This window comes from Silene latifolia, chromosome Y, assembly GCF_048544455.1.
Source record: "Silene latifolia isolate original U9 population chromosome Y, ASM4854445v1, whole genome shotgun sequence".
NCBI lineage: Eukaryota > Viridiplantae > Streptophyta > Magnoliopsida > Caryophyllales > Caryophyllaceae > Silene > Silene latifolia.
Window position 1 is genome coordinate 387,771,423 of NC_133538.1, and position 12,908 is coordinate 387,784,330.

Consider the following 12,908-nt stretch of genomic DNA (forward strand, 5'->3'; position numbering starts at 1 on the left):
ACTCCCTTCTCGTACAGATCGAGAAGGATATGAAATTGAGTGGGAGCATGAAGCAGGATGTTCTCACGATTCACAACAAGAGTAAAGGTAAGGGCAAGACTCATGGCGACCTAGCTGTAGGTAAGCCAAAGTTCAAGAAGCCAGGAAACGGTAAGAGTGCGCCTGGTGAGACTAGTGGCTCACAGGGCAAGACAAAGAGCAAGGGCGGTGACATAGAGTGCCACCATTGTCACAAGACTGGACATTGGAGGAGGAACTGTCCCGTCTACCATGAGGACATCAAGGCAGGCCGCGTCGTTCCTGTTGGTATGTCATCTTATATTCATATGATTGAGATTAACCATGCAAGTTTCGGAACTTGGGTACTAGATACTGGTTGTGGTTCTCATCTGTGTAATCATTTGCAGGGCCTAAAGAACATCATACCTCTCGAAAAAGGTGATGTGGACCTGCGAGTCGGGAATGGAGCACGAGTTGCTGCTGCCTCGAAGGGAACATATATGTAATCCAACTCCCTAGTGGTTTTGAGTTATCTTAAAATAACTGTTACTATGTACCCAGTTTATCTAAGAATATTATTTTTGTTTCCGTACTTGCTAAAGACGGTTTTACATTTTCAATAAAGGATAATAGTTGTATTTTCTCTTTTAATGAAATGATTTATGGCAAAGCAGTTTCCATGAATGGAATTTATATCTTAGATCAAGCCACGGAAATATTACACATGAATAATAAGAAATTAAAGGTTGGTGACAAAGATCAAACCTATCTATGGCATTGTCGAATGGGACACATAAATGAGAAACGCGTGAAAAAACTCGTCGATAATGGGACTATTCCCGCATTCGATTTTTCTACATATGGCACGTGTGAATCATGTCTCATTGGCAAGATGACTCGAATTTCCTTCAAAGGTGTTGGAATGCGCGCTAGTGACCTATTAGGACTCATACATATGGACGTATGTGGACCTATGTGGACCTATGTCAATTACCGCTAGAGATGGCTATAGATATTTTATCACTTCACGGACGATTTGAGTAGATACGGATATGTCTACTTAATGAAGCATAAAAGTGAGTCCTTTGAGAAATTCAAGGAATACCAGAATGGGGTACAGAACCAACTGGGTAGAAAGATTAAAGCACTCCGTTCAGATCGGGGTGGCGAATATCTTTCAAATGAGTTTGATCAACACCTGAAAGACTGTGGAATCGTTTTGCAGTTAACTCCACCTAGAACACCTCAATTGAATGGTGTGTCTGAACGGAGAAATCGAAACTTACTTGATATGGTTCGATCCATGATGAGTCACACGGTAGTGCCTGATTCATTATGGGGTTATGCTCTTTTGTCAGCAGCTCTTATACTTAACCGAAGTCCGTCTAAAGCTGTCGACAAGACTCCATATGAAATGTGTAAGGGAACGGTCCCTAACTTGTCCTTTATTTGGGTTGGGGCTGTGAGGCTTATGTCAAGTGGAGACACGAGGATAAGCTCGGCCCGCGATCGGTCAAGACATACTTTATAGGTTATCCAAAAGGAACATTTGGTCATTACTTCTATTCGCCTACCGAACATCGAGTTTTTGTTGCGGCTAGTGCACGTTATTAGAAAAAGAATTTCTCGAGAACAAGACGAGTAATAGAACCTTCGAGCTGTCGGAGATTCCAGAACCAACGACCGAGGAACGGATGGAGGAAGTGTTTCCTCCAACTGATGATACGGTTAATATTCCTGAGGAACCTAGGAGGTCGGGTAGAGACTCTCATCCTCCGGACAGATACATTGGTATGGTCGAGAAGAATGACGTTTTACTTCTAGAAAGTAATGAACCCGCAACCTATAGAGGTGCTATGGCCTGTTCCGACTCAAAGCTATGGCTCGAAGCCATGCAATCCGAGATGGACTCCATGTATGAGAATAACGAATGGAATCTAGTTGATTTACTTAATATGGTAAAACCTCTACGGTGCAAATGGCTTTACAAAATAAAGCGTTCTGTAGACGCGCAACCAGATACCTATAAGGCACGACTTGTGGCAAACGGTTTCACTCAAGTGCAAGGATTGCATTATGATGAGATTTTTGCACCTGTAGTCATGCTACGTTCCATTAAGATAATCTTAGCGATTGCCGCATTTCATGATTATGAGATTTGGCAAATGGATGTGAAAACCGCCTTCTTAAACGGTTATTTGGAGGAAGAGTTGTACATGGTGCAACCTGAAGGTTTCATAGATCCTGAGCATCCTAAGAAAGTATGAAAGTTTAAGCGTTCCATTTACGGACTTAAGCAAGCTTCTCGGAGTTGGAATCATCGTTTCGACCAAGTGATAAAAGAGTATGGTTTCACTCGATCGGTCTAGGAACCATGCTTATATATCAAGTCGAGTGGGAGCAAGATTGTATTCTTGATATTGTATGTCGATGACATACTCTTGATTGGGAATGACATTCCTCTCCTTTCTTCGGTTAAAGAGTGGTTGAAGAACCATTTCCAGATGAAAGATCTGGGTGAGGCACAACGCATTTTGGGAATCCTTATCTACCGAGATAGATCACGACGGACTTTATCACTTAGTCAGGAGTCTTATTTGGATAAGGTTCTTGAGAGGTTCAGCATGACCAACTCCAAGAAGGGGAACCTTCCTATGACGACGGGATGCGCTTGAGCAAGTCTCGATCACCCATGACGCCTGAAGGGATTGAGCGCATGAGTCGTGTTCCTTATTCATCTGCAATAGGATCGATCATGTATGCCATGATATGCACACGTCCAGACGTGGCATATGCATTGAGTATGACGAGTCGGTACCAAAAGACTCCAGGTGAAACACACTGGATAGTAGTCAAAAATATCCTCAAGTACCTACGGAGGACTAAGGATTGGGTATTGACTTATGGAGGCGATACTAAGCTATGCCCAACCGGTTACGCAGATGCTAGCTTCCAAACGGATCGAGATGATTCAAAATCTCAGTCCGGGTTCGTCTTCACTCTTAATAGTGCTGCGGTCACCGAAAGAGTTCCAAACAGAGTTGTAGCAGATTCTACTATCAATCCGAGTACTATGCCGCTTCGGAGGCAGAAAGGAAGCGATATGGATGCGTCAATTCTTACAAGGGCTTTCGGTAGTTCCTAGTTCGAATGACCCGATCACCATCTATTGTGACAATAGAGGTGCCATCTTCCAGGCTAAGGAGCCAAAGTCTAGCAACAAATCTAGACATGTATTTCGGAAAGCTCACCTGATCCGTGATTACGTGGAGCAAGAAGAGATAGTGATTGACAAGATTGCGACGGATGATAACATCGCGGATCCTCTCACCAAACCGTTGAATTATAATAAGCATGTAGGGCATGTTAACTCCATGGGAATTAAACATGTTCCTGAGTTGTAGTACTTGATTATGGATTTGATACATTATCTTTTTCATATACTATTTATAACTTCATCGTTTTATATATATAATATTTTGTTTTTCATGTGGATTGTACTGACAACATTGAACGCCACAAAGTAAACTGAATTACATTATATTTGTTTTGGTCCGTAATCCCCAATGTGAGCTGATAACTCCGGCTATTATATTGTGCAGTCGATTGATGGTGGGTTCAACGAGCCATAAGTTAAACGGTTGACTAATCGATCACAGATACGAGATTATGACGATACCTCGTAGGACAACTTTTTGTGACAACGTAATGGAGTCCTAAATGTTTAATAACATTCGGTGCCGGGTCGTGGATAGGACATCCATTGTATTCCTAGAGTCGATTCTTTTGACTATTAACTGTCTCTTGAGATTAAGGCAGTTTTTGGGTGACTTTGGTTTATTTCTCACGGCCTACCGTAACTGGGGCTAAGTAGATTTTTTTTGGGTCATTTCATACTGTGCTTACATCTGCAGGATTCGAGTTGAGGAAAATATCCAACCCTTATCAGGTATAGTTATTTCTCAGGGCCACTCGAGGAGTTGTAACTGAAATGCATGGCCATGCTCGAATGTTGATTCGTTTATCAGTTAAGTTACTCTCTAGTCGGGGAAACCACTCTTGATATTGATCGCTTGTAAAATACGACCTTTGTTAATTCGGATTTGCAAATTGGTTTACATTGAGTGGGAGAAATTTTATAGGATATGAGAATCGGTTATCGCACATACACTTGTGAGGACAAGTGGGAGTTTGTTGAAGCTTGTGTCCTCCACAAATTAGTGTGATAACATTTGTAAATCTCTTACAGGTTCACAAGGGTATACTTCGTATATTTACTCAGTTGATTAACGTTTACCTAATAACGGTTGGCTTGCTAGAAAGTTTGACGTTATTATCATACAGATGACGGTGATCAACTGGTCCCTAAAGGTCACACCTATAGGATGTGTTTGAGAAATGTGGTTATAGAAATATAATCACATTGATGCCCAATATGACTAAAAAGTTAGTCAATGTGTTGATGAGATAATTATTTAATGAAAATTAAATAATATTAGTTGAGACGAATTAATCAATCAATTCGTAAATTAAATATAATAAGTTATATTTAATTAAATGTATATAATGTTAGCTTGGACGAATTAATCTGTTAATTCGTAATTAAATATAATCAGTTATATTTAATATCAACAAGATGAATGTGTCATAGTGGTAATAGTGAAGGTACATAAACCAAGAGGTCTTGGGTTCGATCCTCACTAGATGACAATTCAACACATATTATATATTTTTGGAAAGACCAAAAATAAGGAGCTGATAGTCCTTATTTCGGTCTGATGGCCGAAAATTAGGAAAGTATTATTCTTTCCTAATTAACTCGATAATTCGGTCAGTATAAAAAGAAAGGGAGAGAATTATTTCTACCCTAATGCTTTTTCTTGACCTTGCCTCCTCTCTCTCATCACAAAACACAAAAAAACTAAATTTTACAGAAAATTTTAGATCGATTTCTAACATAATCAAAGGGCATATCTCAGATCGTCTTGGGTGCAACTAATAAGCGAATATCAATTTTGATATTGTTCTTAGGCCAATTTTGCTAGGACCGAAGGTTAATTCTAAATCCTTATACTTTGTTTATGTATTTTGTTTATGATCTTTAATCATCATTGTTAAATTCGTTATAATCCTTCTAGTTTAAGGGAAGTATACAGATTATTTCCCACACAATAACTATGTCACTTGATGTTATATTAATCGATGACAAAACTTTTATGTTAAAAGCACTAATACTTCATAGGTTATCATCTACACCAATTACATAATTTTTTTTTTATCAATGACAATATAGTAGGACTTTTTTTTATCAACTTAAGAATATATTTTTACAGATAATCCTAATGGAAGACCCGTGAATCGCACGGGCTTTCCAACTAGTATATTATTATTTGTGAATGGTGTGTATTAGTGTTTAATATATGTGGTGCCGCGATTATAAAAACTACATATTGATGTTTAATTTGCATGGTTAACAGTTGCTTATTCCTGCTATCTCTTTAGTCTTGATAGAGAAGATCATTGATGATGTCTATTATTTCTCTAATAACGACGGATATGTCCGTCACAAATGAGAATTTGTGATAAATATTAGGAGAATGTTGTTGTTAATCAATTTGAGGATCCTAAATAAAAAAGGACGTCTTAGTACTACTCCATTATTCTCTTTTTTGTAACACTTGTGTTTTCTCGAGACGGAAATTTGAATGTATTTTCCGGTAAAGCTGCATATTACATCGTTGTGAACTAATGATGATGATTCCAACCGCGAAACTAGCTTGCAGGGCATTATTCTACCATCACGAGAATATAATTAGTGTGTAACATTATTATTTTTGTTGTTCTTTTGTTTCTTTACAGATTTAGTTTGTAATAAGACTTTAGATATATTTAATTTAATACTCCTATAAAATATACACGATGTGAAAAAGATCAACTTAGAAAAATGTTCAAAAAAAAATACCAACACTTTTAACAGACATTTAGGCTTAAATTCTAAGACCTAAGAAGACAATTTTAAAACCACTACTATTTAAAGTTTAATTAGGACTCGAGATAATTATTATGCGAGTGAAAAAAACTTTCAAAAAGCAACATTACTTTAAATCCACAAGTGACTTTGAACTATTCGATATTATGATGTATTAACTTAAGCTATAGTCGAAACAATGAGGTTTCCTTTTGATCTCTATTATGTGTCCTGAATTTCAATTCAAGCATGAGTTTTACTTTAACTACGATGAGAACTTTAGACTTCAAATAAAGAGAGGAGGAGGGAATTGTAATTTATAAATTATGTTTGTTAAAAAGTGGTCATAATTGATTCTCATGTACATAGTGTATTTCTATTTATGGTTGACCATTTGTTCTTTCGACATTTACGCAGAACTACATGCCAAATAGGTTTATTAAGGAGACGAGGTATTGAAAACTTTACAAATGAAAAAGATAGCAACGTGCCAGCATGTATCAAGTTTTCAAATGTTATGTACTATCGGGTGATACCGTAATATATACACACACGTTTCTTCAAGAAGTTTTTTTCGAGCGATTATAAAGAGTTCAGCTTTTATACACTACTACAATTCTAAGCTAGGAGAACGGTCACTAACCGTTCTTAAAACACCTTTCAACCGTGCTGTGGCCAAGCGTTCTCTTTGACATAAGAGAACGGTTAACACGAAGTCAAACCGGTCTCTTTGTAACTACAACGAGAACGGTTCTATACTACAACCGTGCTATTATCATATTAGAAAGAGAACGGTTACATATGGACCCGTTTTCTTTGTAAAGACAGAAAAAGCGCCAATTTGGTAAAATGAAATTTGGCGCCGCGCCAGTTATTTTTTTCAAATTTGGCGCCATTATAGTATTTGAGGTTCAAGGAGAACGTGTATTGCATGAACCGTTCTCTTTGATTTTTTTATTTTTTTTTAAATATTTTTTTTCGAAACCCCTACACGATTAAATCGTATAGCTTATAGGAATTCTATATATACGTGCAATTCAGAAACTTCACAGCATGTATTACGGAACAAAAACCAAACTTTTTTATTTAATTTGAATTCATGACTATAATTCCTTACAAAAATTGACAAAATCCTATCCAAGTGCAAAAATAAGTATACGTATAAATATCGAAAAAAATGTATAAATAAAAATCTTTCAATCCGCATCACTTATTCCTATCCAAGTGCAAAAATAACTATAAGTAACTGGTAATCATCGTCTTCATCCACCATTACTTGTCGGCTTAAAATTGAGTGTGAATTCAGCCCAAATATTTCGCACCTCGTCAATTTGCTCAACCGTATATGTCATTGGGGCGGCTAACATGAACTGTATATATACACCCAAAACTTCAGTTAATACTAGCTTGTTACGTAAAATAATTACCAAGACGGAAAGAATAAAACAAAGAGATGAAAATGATTGAAATGATAAGGAAAAATACATACATTATGGGCGACATTAACATATCTTGCTTTGATAAGCTCCAACATATATCGACAAACATAATATCCGCATAATACGGTCCCAACCGGCTGCCGAGGACACTAAATTAAAAAACCACAATGAGTTGATGAGTTCTTTGCAAGTACATGATCAAAAGTTCAAGAAAATGTCAGAAAATCCAAGAGAAGGACGCTTTTCCAATCAAGTCTAATTCAAGGCATATAAGTTTCAAATACCAACAGTGGAAGAAAAAGGTTCCAGTAGAGATTTGGTATTGCAAGAGATTTGGTCATATGGAAAAGGAGTGCAGACAAAAGCAAAAAATGAGACCAAGACACAAGCAAGCCAACTTCTCAAGTATGAAAAACTTCCCACAAAGAACAACGTAATCATAGACTTGATTTGTAACTAAAATTATACTCCCTCGAGTCCCTCCATTTGATTGGATTCACTAGCTTTCTGCAAATACATGGGGGAAATTTCGGAAATGCAAAGTGAATCCAAATACAGAGAGGGATTTACTAAAAACAAATTCATATGAAGTTGTGAGCTACAATAGCCATTTCTGGTTTCAATTGAAGTAAAAATGGCTTTAGTATTGCTAGCCTAATACTTATACGCATCAAGAATTCAAGATTTATAATTAAAATAACTAGAATGAGCGATTCAGTTCCCTTCACCTACCAAACAAACTAAAAATTTAATAATGCAACCATCTCCATCGCCAGGATCCCTACTTTTTATCATTATACACTTGTGCAACAAAAGGACATATTCCAATTCACCTGAAATTTAAATTTGAGAAACCCAGTTTGTAGAACATCGAACAATAAGATTGAACTAATCAAATGAACTTATATAGAAACAACAATGGGGCTCTGAATATAATCAATCAACTGTGCGGCTCATGTTGTGGTATAGTCAATAAATAAATATGCACATTATAGAAGATATACCTTAATAATTTTCCAAGAAAGCGGTTTTGCGTCGAACCCGACAAGTGGATCAACTGAGTTTCTTTTCTCGAATGCTCTGTATTTCAATTAACTAAAATAAGTACTTACTTCAAACATAATTCAAACCACAATAAGTAGTGTCTCAACCATTTTCTAACCTAGTAATTGTGTCCACGAAAAATCGGCGAGGCTCCGTATATGCAGCAGGATCACACCAATACACAATAAGTAGTGTCTCAACCATGATTGTAAAAAATGAAGGAGGAAAATACATTTCGAATTGGCAAAGAGAAGTGACAATCAGATTTTGCAATTCATCTAACTCTGCAGAATCAATAACTTTGTTGCATATGGCATTGAAGAAAAAACAGAACCTAGTTATGGCATATCGAACCTTTTTAGGTAAAATGGAACGAATGGGCACTGCTATTAACTATTGCATCAAAACATGACAATCGTGAGACTTTAGACCACTCACCGAGATCTCGCATTGACACGAGGCTACTAATATTTGAAGAATATCCCTCAGGCACTTTAACACTATGCAAACACTCACAAAACTCTATTTTTTCCTTTTTGGAGAGTGTATGGGCAAATGAGGAGGCAAATAAATCCGTACTCCCTCCTCTTGCAGGCCAACTCCGGTTATTACACTTCTTTTTCTTTGCTTTTTCTAGCTGATAATATGAAGGTTGTTAATCAAAGTTCGAACATCCAGGATAGGTTGGAAAAAAGTTAGAGATCCCACACATACCGCTCTTTCAAAGACTTCTCGATGACCTCAAGTTCAAAGCATAATTGACAACCATTTTAGGTTCTACCAAAACAAGAAGGTATGTAAGTCAAACAATAGCAACAAGTAGTCAGCAGATGAGCAGTTGAATGAAGTCAATGAACAAAATCATGCAACTAGAAAAAGAAATGACATTGACGAAGAAACTAAGTCGGACTAGTTCCAAAGCAGTATGAAAGACTCATTCGAACGAAGAATGCCATTTCGAATTTCGACTTCAGCAGCTTTCCCATTCCATCTGAAACAAAACCAACGAATATGAATGATCAGCAAGAATATACTAAATAAACTTAAGATACTTTAGAAAGACTCTTCCCGATACCGGTCTTTATGGTCAGCCTTTCTAAAGATGAAAACCCGATTGATTAATGAAAAACAAGAGTCAATATAGGGTTATAGCTCTTCTAACATATCATTCACCGTGTAATAAGCCATGTTCTTATCCCTTAGGAATTAATTACAAGCAACACTCAATCTACATAGACACTACTTCCACCGTCTTTATCATATCAAACTATTATAGTTTGCCTAAAAAGAAGCTGTATAAATACATTTGTCACTCCTGCCTAAATCCTAATACATCAGCTATATATTTTCATAGATTTTACTATAGACTCTCACACAGCTCGTTGAAGACTGTCAAGACTCTAAACAAAGGAGAAAAAGAAAGACAAAAAGAAAACATTACTAAACAGAGACGGAACGAAAGAAAACATTACTGGGACAAGTAAGCATAAGACATACTTTACACTTTTCCAGGTCATCCTTGGTCTTCTCAAGACTGATGAAGGGAAGCAAACAAGTTAGTGCGTTAACGACATAAAAACAATTCAACTGAGCAAATTCTTTAGACAAAATTACCTCTCACGAAGGGACAATATCATTCTCGTTGCCACACCAGGAGCCATCTCTTCCAATTCAGATTTTGCCTAAACAGAAGATACAAATAATTTACACAAAGAAACTAAAGATTCAAAACACTCACTCGAAAAAAGATAGGTGCCTTTGTAGATGAAGAGCACTACTATTATGGAGGTAGCTCATAATAACGAACCAACTTGCACATACCTCACCACTAGCATCAAAGTCACGTCACCAACTCCCACCCCAACTAACATCACTTCCCCGCCAAAAGTCCAAACACGACTTAGAAACTTGCCTATTACTCCATGTAGTACAGCTTTGTCACTAAACAAAACATCTGGAAATCAGTGGCGTTGGGGTTACAATCAGAAGTCATATTCCCTCTAACTCAACACATTCTTTACGTTTTATTAAAATAATTCTCACGAAAGAATAAAAATTTATTATTAACCTAAATGTTAGTCATTGAGCCAGCAAGCTGCCTAATAAATCCATTCCCTACCACAAGTTCTTAATTCAGCTTTATAGACTAAGACTATCTATGTAAAACAATGGCAATTAACAACCACACAATTTGCACCGGTAAGTACTCTCAAATGCCAACAATGGCTCAAAATCTAAATGTAATTAAGATTCTAGACGATTTGCAATACAAAGTACAGGTCTCAAGCAAAAGCATATAGTCCACAACTACAAACTATAGGGTAAAAAAGACAGTACTTAATGCAAATAGAGACCTTTTTCGACCCAAAAATATCGTCTTCTTCATCATCAAGCTCCCCAAAGCTCCGCTTACTCCCTAAAACACAAAAACAAACACTTCATTCATCAAACATATAAAACCCCACATAAACATTACCAATTGAATAACTAATCAGCTAAAAAAACAAAACCTGAGCGTCGATTGCTATTATTTTCAATGAAATCGGCCCCAAAATCATCATCCTAAATCGAACAACGCCAAATTAGATAAATTCAATCGCAAATGCCAAAAACAAAACAATAATAAATGCAATCAAAATAAACAAACACGAATTGCTAGCCCTCTAGTTCCGCCACTGACAAACAATAGAATGAAAGAAAATTACGTCGTCGAGATTAGAATGATTCGCCATTGAAAGAGGATTGAGAGTAAAACGAAACCCTAACGAATAGCTGGATGTTCGAACTTTGATTACAACCTTCATATTGGCCAATTATAAGGAAGAAATTGAGAGTGACGATTGGATTGGAATGACGGGAAGAAGAGCGAGGTTTTTTCTTTTGTAATTGAGAGGGTTTTTTCTTTTTTTGAGGGCAAGACAGACAGCAGCCTACGGGCCTTTCTTTTACATCTAGTCCGGTTTTGTCATTGGGCCGTTCTCTTTGTTGTATCAATGAGAACGGTTTCATGACTTAACCGTTCTCTTTATAATATTAAGACGGTTCGTCAAACTAACCGTTCTCGTTGTTAATCTACCAGCACGGTTGGAATCAATCACCGTTCTCTTGTGAAGTCATATTTGCGCGCCCATAACAAAAATAAGCAAGAGAACGGTTCCGTTATCGACCGTTCTTTAAGTGGCGTTCTTATAGCTTAGAATTGTAGTAGTGATAAAACGCTTTTTATTTAAGAAATTATTTAAATAAGCAACAACAGTGAATTCTTATCTAAATGTGAATTCTTATGTTAAATGTACGAAGATACTAAATCCCATGCAAATTGTACTAATTCTCCTTATCCCTCATACATGCTTGGCTTTCAAAATGTTGACCAAGGATTTAGGGATAGATAAATACAAACTAATATACTCTTTACGTTTAAGTGTTTCTTTCTAAGAGGGATATTAGGTTTATCAAAATGTTCATACGTCTTAAGGTAAATGAGGATGAGTAAAAGAAGGACAACTACATCTACGATCAATAGCGGAGTTGGATTCGAGAACAACGAGGTCCACAATTATGAAAATAAGAATGAAAAAAGGCTTTGTAAAGGCTAAAACTCGGGTCCTCGATCACTTTTAAACATGGACCAATTACAAGCATAATGTAATTAAGTTTAATATAAACGGTGAGGCGAGAAGGAATTATATTTAAGCTGTTATAAGTTTAGTTCAAATTTTATAAGTTCAGTTATGAAAAGTAAGCTCAATTCATACCTACTTTTCTATAAGCTAAGCTCATATATGTCCAGTCCAGTTTCTATAAGTTTCGTTTAGAAAAATTCAGCTCCTTTTGATTTAGTTCGACTTTTATATATTCAGTTCAGAAAAGGTAAACCCCTATAAGTTCAGTTCACTTCATTAAAATTCAGTTCAGAAAAGGTAAACCCCTATAAGTTCAGATCAATTCATTAAAATTAATCATAAGATATTACAAATTGGCCCGGGCATCGCCCGAGCATTAAATCTAGTATAATAATAAAAGTGGTGGTTTTTATGTCACGGTTACTTAAAAAATAATCTTTGGCTAAAATAATGACGAAAAATGAAATTAGTTATTACCTTATTCCATGAGATAATTGTTGTTATTAGTATCATGCATTTTCGTTTATCTCATCTTATCTTTATAAAAGCAAGATCATTTATCCAGTGAAGGGTCTTCATTTCTAGTTGATATTGCTCAGGTCATGCTATGCTGACATAACTGTGGGCCCTTTAGCTTTTCTTGATTTTTTTTTTCTCAAGTTAGTTACACAAGTATAATCTTTTCCTGGGAAAAAAGAATCACATATGGAAGATTTAATTATTTTTTAAAATTTTCAATCCAACAAAATGTTAAAAAAAATTCACTTTTCTTAGGTTAAAAAATTACCAGTTTGACAAAAAATTCAAAATGGGAAATAAAACTGATCACCTCTA

The 12,908-nt window shown here is 36.2% G+C and overlaps 2 protein-coding genes across 2 annotated transcripts; both read right to left on the bottom strand.

Annotated features, from left to right (window-relative positions):
• Positions 1 to 6,763: 6,763 nt before the first annotated feature.
• On the bottom strand, positions 6,764 to 8,845 carry LOC141634314 (uncharacterized). The gene is made up of 4 exons (XM_074446539.1): positions 8,570 to 8,845; positions 8,412 to 8,487; positions 7,458 to 7,556; positions 6,764 to 7,338 (listed from the first exon to the last, which is right to left on the bottom strand). The coding sequence occupies exons 1-4, from the start codon at positions 8,683 to 8,685 to the stop codon at positions 7,231 to 7,233; spliced, it is 399 nt and encodes a 132-aa protein (XP_074302640.1). The 5' UTR covers positions 8,686 to 8,845; the 3' UTR covers positions 6,764 to 7,230.
• Positions 8,846 to 9,721: 876 nt separating this feature from the next.
• LOC141634315 (uncharacterized) lies at positions 9,722 to 11,340 on the bottom strand. Its single transcript, XM_074446540.1, has 5 exons — positions 11,157 to 11,340; positions 10,962 to 11,013; positions 10,806 to 10,867; positions 10,066 to 10,133; positions 9,722 to 9,985 (listed from the first exon to the last, which is right to left on the bottom strand). Exons 1-5 carry the CDS (start codon positions 11,253 to 11,255, stop codon positions 9,892 to 9,894), a joined length of 375 nt encoding a protein of 124 aa, XP_074302641.1. The 5' UTR covers positions 11,256 to 11,340; the 3' UTR covers positions 9,722 to 9,891.
• Between the last annotated feature and the right edge of the window lie 1,568 nt (positions 11,341 to 12,908).